Raw genomic sequence first — 13,007 nt, 5'->3', positions numbered from 1 at the left:
GACCTTATTTGTGTCATCTGCAAACTGATACATTACTTACAATACCCTCCCCTAAGTCATTAATAAACAAGTTAAACAAAAGTGGACCCAATACCGAGCCCTGAGGGACCCAACTAAGAACCTTACTCCAAGTAGAGAATGTACCATTAACAACCACCCTCTGTGGTTAATTTCCTATTTCCATGAAAATAAGAAATTAAATAAATATAATCAGTTAAAAAGTATGTATTTGTTTCTGCAATAATTAAATTACTCTTTACTAGCCCATCCTATCTGTTTCTCTTAGGAGGTGATTTATCAATGTTCGAATTTAATTTTTTGCCACAATTCAAATTTTTTTGCACAAAAACAAACAAATTCGAACTACAGTATAAAAAACCCTAATGTCTGGTATTAATTAAGCAAAACAAAACTCGAATGTAAAACTTTGGCATCTAAAAACTTGTGAGTTCATGTTGAAATCAGTGGGAGTTGTCCTAGGCTTTTTGGAGATTATAAACTCACATAATTTGAGTTTTTCAAGCTTTTTTTCCCATTTTTTTAAATTGTGAGTTTATTCAAAGTAAAAAAACTCTAAAACCTCACAAATCTGATTCTTGATAAATAAGTGTTAGATATTTTGAAATACATTTAACTCAAATGCATTGTCTAGGCAAAGGGAGCCATATTACTGGTGCATTAGAGCTAACTATCCATCACAAAAAAACTCCATGCTGCATGTAGAGACATATTTCTGGTAGGGTAATAGTGAAGAATAATATGGTTATTTTAGGTTCATAATTTCTAATTATTATTTTTAAAAAAATCTATTAGCTTATTCAATTTTATATTTGATTTTTGTTTTCATTATAGTTCATTATAGTTCCTCTTAGAACTGTGTTTGTTTGATATAGGAGAGCAGGGGATGAGAGTTACTGCTTTTTAGCCACAAAAGGCTAATTTTGATTGGCTGATTTTCCTAATATTGTGGCACAGTGCTCTATGACTGTTATCTCAAAACAGTCAAAAGTTGCACATAGCCATGTCAACACTTTTCCAGCAGTTAGAGCATCTCTGGAGACAGTGCTGGGTAAATGTCTAACATCTAGGAATGACCTTGTTTATCGGAAATATGTTTTTTGAATTGTGTATGACTCAAAGAATGGCTAGCTACCATTATCAGTAAAGGTAAAGATGTAGTACATCTATATTATCTTCAATAAGAAAAGAAAGAAGTTCACTATTATTATTATAAGTATATAGCTATATGCTGAAGATCACATGCCCACCATCTTGGAACTGGTGCTTCAGACATCTCTGATTCCAAAGAAGTGTGAAGAACTATACACAAATGACCCTTTGACTGTGATTCAACCTTATAATGAAATCCGAAAAAAAACTCTTTAGATGATTATAAGATTTAAAAAGTAATTTTGGATTCCTTTCTTTTAATCCCAGCTTAAGCATTTAATCTTGGGTATATGTATGTCCGTAGTTGGATATGAGAACTAAACTTTATGTTTGATTTAATGAACATTAGGTTATTATTGAAAGTATCACATAGGATAATAATGGGATTTGGAAAAGACTCTTTAGAAAGATGCAGTTTTCCAGTCATTATTACCAATTAATTTAACTGCAGTCATGCTTACTTGTCTTGTACAACAGAGCAAAGGCATGAGTTTGCATAAAGTGATATTGTTTGTAAAAATACACCCTTGATTTTGCTGGACTACAGCTCCCAGCATGCTATAATACTAAATAATATGCTTAAATTCTTGTATTAGTAGTTCAGGAACATTTGGAAATATGGCAGAGCAACAGCATTTGGATTCTCTTAAGCAATTTGCTATTTTCATTAAAAATGAATTCATCAAAACATATATTTCCCAATTCATAGACAGTTTTTTTTGTTAGGCACAAACTAAATTAAACTAGTACAGATATTTCTGAATTGCCAATTGTGGGCAGGGTCGGACTTGGGGGCCCTGGGCCCACTGGGGCTGCTTTCCTAGGGCCCCCCTCCGGACCCCCCCTGTTGCGTCGGCGTGCTGCACCGAGGTCGCGCCAGGAAAAAGCCACGGATCTGGGTTGGCAGGGCCCTTGTGGGCCCACTGGGTTTTTTTCCCGGTGTCCCGCCGGCCCAGTTCGACCCTGATTGTGGGCTGTGCACTTTGGTAAACCTAGTGTGACTGATCAGTCCAATACCTATGTATACAGACCTAGCAGTAAACTCACATAATATATATTATATATATATATATATATATATATATATATATATATATATATATATATATATATATATACTGTATACAGGTATCAGAACTGTTATTCAGAATGCTCAGGACCTGGACTTTTCTGGATAACAGATCTTCATACCTTAAGTCTATTAGAAAATCATATAAACATAACACAAATCCAATAGGCTGGTTCGGAAAATATGGGAGATGGCCTTTCCAGATAATGGATCCAATACCTGTATATATATATATATATATATATATATATATACACACACACACACACACACACACACACACACACACACACACACACACACACACACACACACACACACACACACACACACACACACACACACACACACACACACACACACACACAAACACACACAAAAATGTACACATATGTACACATATAAACCTAACTGTAGATCCTGAAATAGAGAGCTTGATACGCTTGTCCAAGATGTCAGTCAAGCAATTAAAGGCATTAATAGAAACATCACCCAGCAAGGCATTCTCCAAACTCACTGCCCTTACTATGAAGAACCATTTGCACTGCTTCAGGTGAAGTATCAGTTCCTTAAAGAGATACTGACACCAGAAGTTAAACTCTTTTTACATCTATCTTAATATTGACTTTGAATGCTACTTATAACTTTGTCATAAAGTATTTGCACAATGCTTTGCCCCATGATCCTGTATGAGGGGGCTGCCATATTTGTACAGCAGGAGCCCGTTAGCATTAGAAACATTAACTTACAGGCTGAGGTGGTACAGTCAGGTGGGCAAAACAGTTAGGAGTAGAAACTTGAACTAACAATTGCTTACAAAAACAAACCTCTCAGCAAAAAATTATCAACATGACCTATAGATAACTTTCAATGTACATTCATATTTTAAACATTTGTTTTTTAGTGTCCGTATCACTTTAAGTCTACAGAGGTGGCCTCTACCAGCCATTAGCCTACGACTGAATGCGGCATTTTATATTGTTGGATAGGCCCTCAGATGTGTAATATTTTAACTTAATTTTGTGCAGTGTTTATCCAGTTTGCTGCAAAAGAAGACGGGCCATATATATATATATATATATATATATATATATATATATATATATATATATATATATGTGTTGGGAAGTTGACACAACTGCATAATCTCTAAGCATTTTTACACATTTTTTCCACAGTCTGACACACCTTATTCAGAAAAAGTACCAAGTATTAAAATTCCTATGGACATCATGGAAAAGGAACCATTCCTAAGTGATAGCAAACCTAGTGACAGTGAGTAGATCTAACCACTTGCATGCCAGCAACAAGCTCCACCTCACTTCACTATTAATCATTATTCATCTTTTTTTCGTGTTTCACTGAACACATTGAAGTCACCAAAAATTCATTCCTTTGACCACTTTTTTCCTCCATCCTTGAGAATCTTTAGCATAAATAATTGCAATTCTATCTTGCAACTGAAAACTTCCCAGAGATTTCTTCAAGTTTCCTGCATGGCCTGTCTGCACCTAGATTATTTATTGAGCCCAAAATGACTTGCAATGCATTTTCTACTTAAAACTTTTCTCAAGTTGTAAAGGCACTTCTCCTAGATTAATATTTATTTACTATACTGCATGCACCAAATTACTTTTTTTTTATACATCCTGTCTGATTACTGTTCTAATTTGTTTTTGTTCAGTATTATTTTTTAGGGCCATATGCATCTATGGTATTTTTTTTGTTCCAAATATTTTAAAAGTAAAATGTGACCACCATATGCTGGTCGCTACTAAAATTCCAAATAATTCATGAAATTTCATGCTTCTATATAAAACACTAATGGGAAATATGGCCCTACCATTTGCTGTAACCTATTCTGCATAAAAGGGTCTTAATTTGTTAACTCACACAAAAGTAGCCCAAATCATCATCACTGTCTCTTATTCTTGAGTTCCTAATAGATCACTGTAAAAATACCATGTTATTAAACTTGATCCGGTCAAGTGCTTCATCAAATACCGGTTTAAAGGGGTAGTTCACCTTTAAGTTAACTTTTAGTATGTTATAGAATGGTCAATTCAACTTTTCAATTGGTTTTCATTATTTATCTTTTATAGCTTTATAATTATTTGCCTTTTTCTTCTGACTCTTTCCCCATCTAAAAATCAAATGTTCTGTAAGGCTACAAATATATTGTTATTGCTACTTTTTATTACTCATCATTCTAGTAAGGTCCTCTCTATTCATATTCCAGTCTCTTATTCAAATCAGTGCATGGTTGCTAGGATAGTTAAAACCCTAGCAACCAGATTGCTTAAAATTTAAATTGAAGAGCTGCTGAATAAAACGCTAAATAACTCTTACCTTAAATAATTAAATGGAAACCCAATTGCAAATTGTCTCAGAATATCACTCTCTATCTCATACTAAATGTTAATTCAGATGAGCAACCCCTTTAATTGTGTGCAAGGATTTATTCTGCATTTCCATCTGCAATTTTAGCATGTAATAAAACAGGTAAAAAATTATTTCATGTAAACACAGCGATCTGTATGTTAAAAACAAAAAATAAGTGTGGGTTTGGCACTTTTTGTGTGTTGGAAGTGCATGATGGTGTTGTAATTGTGTCTGTATAATGTGTGATGTCCCATGTGGTTCTTACACTTATCAAAAACAATATTGATGGAAACCACTAGCTGCCATGTTTTTATTTAGTACTTTTTTTTTGTTTTACTAATTAAGTTGCCCTTTATCATTGTGTTATGTGCTAATATAATTATATATGATAATTATAAATGAATTAATCTTTTCTTCCAATCATTCCATCTGCATAGAGCGTAATTAATTCTATGTCTACTGTACTGTTATGCAGCAGTTAGAAATGTTATCTGTCAGCAATTATGAATTTTAGCAACATAAGCCTATGCATTAATGAACTTCCAACATATTTTGCATACTGAGCCAGTGTGATGGCACTGGTTATATTAATCTATATTAATGTAATAATATAATATAATTTTTCAGTAGCATTAATTATTTAATTAACTGGTACAGTATTTCTTGGATTTTATTCGGATGTTAAAGGATCTCTATCACTTTTTCTTTATTTAACTGACTTCTGCACTTTTTATGTACAATTTTGTGCCGAAATGCTAATGTTTCAGCCATCGTCATGATCACTCTGCTGGAAGAAGCTCTTGCAATCAATTAAATGAAATTAATTCTCTTGCATTAAATTAAGATTAATATCCAACAAGCCATTTTAAGTATTCAGCCCAGCATTTTCATTTTTTCCATCTAAATATGTCTGAAAGACACAACTTCTGATCTGCTATCCTTGTTATATTCATTTTTATTTTTGTAGGAGAAAAACCTTTTACATTCCTTGAGCGACACACATCATGCTGAAAGAATACCTTTCCTTCAGTCACATATGCCAAGGTATTTAAGCTTTTGATTTCATGAACCAACAATTTTCAGTATTTGCTTGTCAGAACTCTTTGAAATGTAAAGAATGGTATTACTGTTTTCTTAGATTGTGGACATTTAGGGACACATTTATTAAAGGTAGAATATTTCTTGTCTGGCTTTTTGTCGCAAAAAATCTGAAAAAGTTGGGGGGAAAAGTGTGACATTTTGTGATTTTTTATGTGACAAAACTGCTAAGAACAGTGTCAAACTGGGACACCAGGGCCCATCCCAAAGCCTTAGATTGGGGGCCCACCAAAAAACCTTAGACCATGGGACCACTCTCAGTACTATTATTCTTACTCAACCTCTATTCTCCTAGTCTTTTCTTTACATACTATAATCTATTATTCCATCTATTTGGCCTCTTTGCTCTCATATAAATAGGGAATATCCATGAAATAGGCCAAATGTTTAGCAGCATGAGGGCCCACTCACACCTGGGCCCACCGGGAGTTTTCCTGGTATCCCGGTGGGCCAGTCCGACACTGGCTAAGAATCCGATAATACTCTAGCTAAAACCTGTCAAACTCATGTATAACTCAATGGCAGATGTCCCTTTTACAATTGGAAGATGTTACTTGCCTTCACAGTCTTTGAGGTTTTTGGGCAACAAATCTGAAAAAGCCAAGGTTTTTGAGCAACAAATTCTAAAAAGTAGCACGATTTGAATTGTCACATGATTTTGTAGTGACTTTTTCCATTTGGATTTTTTAGTAAATTAAGGCCATTCATGGTTTGGCTGAATAAAAATGCGAAAAAAAACCTACTTTTAATAAATACAGCCCTTAGTAAGGGGGCACGTTATTTTGATATTGTGACCGTGGGTTATATTGTTATTTATTTAGAAATAACAATGCATAAAATAACTATATAAACTGATCTTTAAATTTAAGGCCAATTTTATAAGTGATGAAAAACAGGCTTATTCACACCCATGGTTGCTAGACAATTTAGCCACACAGCCTTATTTTGCAGTAATATCCTATTATCCTCATGCTATAAATTATCAGTCTAAAGGATTAGCCATCAGTTGTTAGCTGTAATGTGCCTTCAGCTAGTAATGCTTGCTTGCAAACTTTTAATACCTATGTTACTCCACACAATTATCAATGGCCCTCTTGTATTTCTTTATAGCTGAACTTAACTTTACTACTAAACATTACTTTATCCACAATGCTAGGGGCCATGCAAAAAATAAATAACCTACTTAAACAAGTAGCTTAAACACGTAACTTGATCATATAACCTTTTGAAGAGTAGTTAAATTTCTTCCTTTATTAACATTGCCTGATAAACTGGTGGTTTATAAAAAGAATGGGTAATCCCATGTTTTTTTGTCTTACCTCTAAAAGCTTTCTGTAGTTTCTTCCAAATGCAAGTACAAAGGATTTATGTTGCATGTTAATGAGTATAAAAATCTAGATTAGGACATCAAGGTTAACTTCCCATTGCAAACGACTGTAAGTACTGGATTGTCTTTTAGCAATTTCGGGGTAAATGTGGCATTACCAGTATAGATAGGCTCTTTGACTGATATGGCTCTAGACCCTTAGTAAGCAATTTAAACAGACCTGCAATCCAATTTCATTACTGTCTGTCCTGATTGGAACCATAAATTGCAACTGACACTTTTTCAATGTATAATTGGCTCGTCAACATATCTGAAAATGGGCATGCACCTTTATATCAGTCCTATTCTGATCGACTCCTTAAATGTCATTGTGAATATGCACATCAGTCCCACTCTTACTGTCCATTGGGAAGATCAAACTAACATCTTTCCATTTGTCTTTTGGAATCAGCTAAATTACCCACCCATTGACCTCTGTATAACTGCATGCTTAGTGCAAATGGGAGATAGTTGCTTTCACTTTTATATATAATCTCTGCTAGTATTTAATTTATTAGATCTCCAAATAGTGCTTAGGTTACGATTGCTAAGAATCTGATGAGACCATTGTTTATACAGAAGCTATTGAGTTATGGGTTAATTTTGTGTTAAATTGTTTATACAGTAATTTCTGGTGCTGCTAGGAAAAGCTGACTATTCCCGATAAATCACATTACAATAATATTTTTTTTACTCTTTGTTACAGCCCACCAAGCACTCCAATACGAATTGTGCCTCAAATTAGAATAGAGATTGAGCCAGATGATGACTCTTATTTCTGGAGGAGCCGGGGAACAGAAACAACTTTATAAAGCTGTGAACCATAGCCTGCATTTTTTTTCACTGTTTGTCGCTCATTAGCCAAATATGAAATCATCTTTGCACTTTTCACGAATAATGTGGAAAGCTTCTGCCTACAGCATTTTGTAAATATATTGTGCTTCCTTTGTTACGTTAAACAGTGAATTTAACCAATCACGCCCGTTTTTTCTCTACTGTAAATGCGTCTTACCTTTTTTTTCACCTTACTGAAACTAAAGAACACAATTTATGTTTATGCTGTAATTATTGCTGCTACCAAAAGCAAATCCCATACAAAGTCAAGCTTGGAATAACTATGCAGATCTTTCCAAGAGTCCTACATGCCATTTTGTATAAATGCATGTTTGGACCCTGACAGACTATAAGACAAATATAGGTACACAGCTTAATGCATTGCCATATAATAAATGTCCCTTGTCTTTGTATCTTCCTTAAAATACTTTTTGGTACTCTGTATAAAATGAAGCAAAATATTTCATACCGTCTAGATTTTGTCTTTAAATTATGGGGCCTAACACTGAACATATATTATAATTTTTTTTAAAGAAACTTTTTTAATGATTGTAAAGAAAATGAATCTTTTTTCCTGCAGCAGGAAATTTATAGTGTGAAGTAGTTCTACCTCTTATATGTAGGAGCTGGGCTTTTATTTTTCTGTATGAATGTTTTGCGTACAATGTGATTATATGGTATCTCAATCTCCATATTAAGCAAGTGATTAAATGCTTGAAAGTTTTGTATTTGAACTAATCAGGAGACTCATTTTAAAAGATCTTGAGGGAGGCAGTGCTAATTTATAATCCATTATTTTATGTGTTCCAAAATGATTTTTTTCTGTATGTAGGCAATACTGACTGGTAATAGGGATCAACAGAAAAATCACTATTCATCTTTTTGAATGGGTACTTTTATTTACAGTATTGGCACCCTTTCACTAATACACTTTTGTGTTTTTATGGATATTCATTGATACTGTATATATGTGTGAGAAACACAATCTAGAAATTATCCAAGTAAAATGGAATTCTGATTCTAATGCCTAATTCAAGACCCTTTTGCTTAATCTAATTGATTGAGATGCCTATGTCCTTCCACCAAGCACGTGAATTCAGGGTTATAGGATCAAAAGCAGGCATTGTCCTTTGGGGCCCTTATTTACATAATTAACCTGGATATCTAAAAGCAAATTGTAGTATCTCTCCAAGTGACTTATCAAGGTGCCCTCTAGGTTAGGCAACAAGGATGTTGGGGACCAGTTTGGAGTTACCAGGTGATCAGATATCGTATGGTATAAAATACAGTATGCCTATATATTTCATTCAGTCCTTTCATGAAGGCTATTCTCTAATCTGATGATCCTACTTAGGGATCCAATATTTTTTATCACTGACAACCAGTTAGGGTTTTATTGAGATCTTCTTAAAAACACACTTGAGATACAAACTGGATACACCTCACCTGGTCCCACCAGAGGTTCTAAAGGGTTCTTATGAAATAGGATGTATTTTGTCCAGTGTACTTGTCACTGAAAACATTGTAAACCCATGGAGTCCACAGTTTGTGCTATTTCATTCCCCTAGTTAACCCATAATATCTAGTTATCTCATTTTCTATTGATCACACACCTATGATATGCATGTTCAAGGGTTGTATGAGATTACCTTTGTGTCAATATTTTTACAACACAGTCTTCCAGTCTGAAATCATGTTTCTTTTACTTGAACTGTATTAACTGCTGATATATTTGTCTAATGTATATGTATTATTAAATGAAATGCAAGGAGAGCTGCAACGTTTGGGTGTAGGTATGGGACAAAGCTTGCAACCAACATCCTTTAATATGTGACACCTTACTGAAAAGGATAATTTTCTTTGCACAAATACAAGGATGATTTTCAAACATGATAAACTGAGGACAAGCTTGAAAATGAACTAAAAGTATCAAATATCTTGTTATAGTGACCCCCACATTTGTGAAGCATGCATGTGAAGCATGCTAAGATACCAGAAAATATGTTTTCTACCATGACAGCCTGTTATCTTCTATAGAATCAGACGTCTTACTTCAGGGCTGGGGTATCCTGTGAGCCATTGCAAGAGCCAAGAACACCTGTCCCGTACTTATACTGATAGTTCAGTGTTAACACAACTGTTTTAATTTATAGTCAATGACATGGTTACAATAAGAAGTATTTTTTTCTTGCGGCAGAGGTGGGGAGAGGTCAGCACTTTCAGCTACAAATAACAAAAAAGCAACAAAACACTTTTATAAACAGACATCCCTGTGTTAGAGAGGTCCTTAAATAAATGCCACTTAATCTGTTTTGGGCAACTCTGTCACATAAGGGGTTAAACAACATGTGTGTCCTTTATTGGACATAAAGTTTTATTTTGTATTCAATTGTATTCAATTAAGAATGATCAAATACAAAGTAGGAAGCAGCAGAAACAGACTGAAATGATTTTTTTCCTTATAACAAAGAGAACTGATTATTATGTCTATTTAGTATATTGCTATTTTATGAATCTTTCTATTGTGTCTTTTATGAAATCAAAAGAATGAAGAAATTGATATTTTAGCATTTATATTTTTTGAAATGAAATGTATATTGAAAATAAAGTAACTTTATGAAATTTTGTGTTTGCTTGAATTATTTTAAAGTACTAGCTAATAATTAGCACATGTACACTGTACTTCTAATTTCAAAGGTTTACCCAAGTATTAATTTGCTATTATGTGGCCTTTTGATTATTTTTGGAAACTTGGCTTGCCCAATAGCTAAAAGGAATTAAAAGAAATATTAGTGTTCACTCTACTTTTTCTGGCATGGCCCAACTAATGAAGAGGGAACCACAATATTAGTTTGATGTTTTACACATTTTCTTTACATGTTTGATCCTTATCTGCTTAATTCTGAGCAATGCCATTACGAAACCTATAGAAACTGGTCAATCCGCGTAAACTTAGTTGAAAATGTTTTCCCTGGGTGTGTCAAGTATAATTATCTTTAATGATAAGTACTCTATTCAAGTGCAGTATGTGGCCAACAAATATGCACTAAGACATTTATTTATCATAATGATAAGGGTAGATTAATAGCTTTGGCCTTGACCTGCAATGTCAACATGACTCCCTGGCCCCACCCTTTCCCCAGCCAGTGCTTGACCTATAATTTGGAGTCGCACTACTTTACTATGCAGGAAAATTACTGAAATTGGGCGCTGGTTCTCTGTAGATAACTGGGCAACTGCCCAGATAAATCTAATAGTAATCCAGCAATGGGCATATTTTTTTGTGTAGGGGACTGGTAAAATTGCCTCCCAGTATTATTTAGCAGGCGTACCCTAGTGTTATAGATGCCTAACTGGGTCCTAAAATACTGTTAGGTGGGGGACCTGTTTCCTTATCCTGCTTAAAGGAACAGTTCAGTGTGAAAATAAAAACTGTGTAAATAGATAGGCTGTGCAAAATAAAACATGTTTCTAATATAGTTAGTTAGGCAAAAATTTAATTTATAAAGGCCAGAATGACTGGATGTGTAACAAAATAGCCAGAACACTACTTCCTGCTTTTCAGCTCTCTAACCCTGAGCTAGTCAGCGACTTGAAGGGGGGCTACATGGTACATATCTGTTCAGTGAGTTTGCAATTGATCCTCAGCATTCCGCTCAGATTCAAAAGCAACAGATATGACCCATGTGCCCCCCCTCAAGTCTCTGATTGGTTACTGACTGGTAACCAGGGTAACTAATAGAGCTGAAAAGGCAGGAAGTAGTGTTCTGGCTATTATGTTACACATCCAGTCACTCCAGCCTTTATACATTACATTTTTGCCTAACAAACTATATTAGAAACATTATTTATTTAGCACAGCCTATCTATTTGCCCAGTTTTTATTTTTACACTGAACAATTCCTTTAAAGCTATGCCACTTGATGTTCTATAAGTGCCCAGTAGATGGCACTGTGGTAAAGTATAAAGTCCTGGACAGCCAGCAGCTCAGGGTCCATTTTGTGTTAGCCCTGTCCTGAGTATGCAAGTAGGGCTCCAATGGAACATAAACAGGTCAGGTCTAGTCAGGGCTACTCACCTTAAGAGGTCCCTCTAGGATTGACAGACAGGCTATTTAGCTGAGCATTTTGAGGTTCCTCCGAGGATTGTGTGTGGGATTATGATCCCGGGTACCAAGTGTCCAGAAGTAGTAGTAGTAGTGTACAGACCTAGGGATGTAGAGATTCCCTTCAGGTTCCACTTAGGGAAAAGGCTGAAAGCTCGGTGTACCTCTTTGCTGCTGTATATGTTCTGTTATTGATCCAAAAGTGCTGTGAGTATGATTCTAGTTGCTCTATATGTACACTCTGTTGTGGATGCTCCTGTTCAATAAATATGTTCTCTGGTTAAATTACTGTATAGCATAAAATTCAGGATTAAACAACATAAAGAGTAGTGCTACACAGGTGTTGACGCAAGCTGTATGCGTAATAAGCCTAGTCAGCAATGTTCCCTCCAAGGTGTGAGCTCATGCACGTGCACACAAATTTTGAGGCCAGCGCACACAACAAATTGTGGTGCACACAAAGAATTTTGTGAAAACACAACTTTTTGTGTTAATTCTGACCTGAGCACACAGTTTTTCAAAACTGCACACAAAAGTTTAAGATTACAATTTTTTTTGTGCACATAGCCCAGAATGAATTAGAAGGAATATTGCTAATCAGCCTATATTACATGCTTTTTCTATGTGGCCCTTGTAATCCTACAGGAGTAATGAATGGTTAGCCATAAAATAGTCAACCAACATGTTGCAAGCTCAGAGACTAAGGTCATTTTTTATTTGTTTCCCTTAAAAGGAACCATCCAAGCCAGGTGTCCCTGAAATATTTCTAGATGTAGTAGCAGAAAGTTCTTCAAACCTCATAATTTAATATACCTTAAGCAGCCATTCCCTAGGAAGGGGATGTTTAGCTGTTTTCAATTTAAGTGGAATAGGAAATGTGGCTGCATTAAACAGATGCCTCTCCAGGGTTCGGTCTGGCGTTTCTTCCTCATTCCCTATATCCCGAAAGTAGGACCTGTGCTAAATTGGCATATTTTAAATAT

General features: G+C 35.0%; 1 protein-coding gene across 6 annotated transcripts in view; it reads left to right on the top strand.

Moving 5' to 3' along the window:
• Positions 1-10,541, top strand: part of slc4a4.S (solute carrier family 4 member 4 S homeolog) — a 127,870-nt gene extending 117,329 nt beyond the window's left edge. For 3 of the 6 annotated variants that reach the window (XM_018243461.2, XM_018243460.2, XM_041579710.1), the window contains 3 exons: positions 3,418-3,514; positions 5,589-5,665; positions 7,792-10,541. In XM_018243461.2, coding sequence (XP_018098950.1) covers positions 3,418-3,514; positions 5,589-5,632 — 141 coding nt within the window. In that variant the 3' untranslated portion in view covers positions 5,633-5,665; positions 7,792-10,541. The remainder of the gene's footprint in view (positions 1-3,417; positions 3,515-5,588; positions 5,666-7,791) is intronic. The other 3 variants (XM_018243458.2, XM_018243457.2, XM_041579709.1) reach the window with 1 other exon arrangement.
• Positions 10,542-13,007: the final 2,466 nt, after the last annotated feature.

Source organism: Xenopus laevis, chromosome 1S, assembly GCF_017654675.1.
Source record: "Xenopus laevis strain J_2021 chromosome 1S, Xenopus_laevis_v10.1, whole genome shotgun sequence".
NCBI classification, from domain to species: domain Eukaryota; kingdom Metazoa; phylum Chordata; class Amphibia; order Anura; family Pipidae; genus Xenopus; species Xenopus laevis.
The sequence above is the reverse complement of the archived record's forward strand: the minus strand, read 5'-3'. Positions and strand labels throughout refer to the sequence as shown.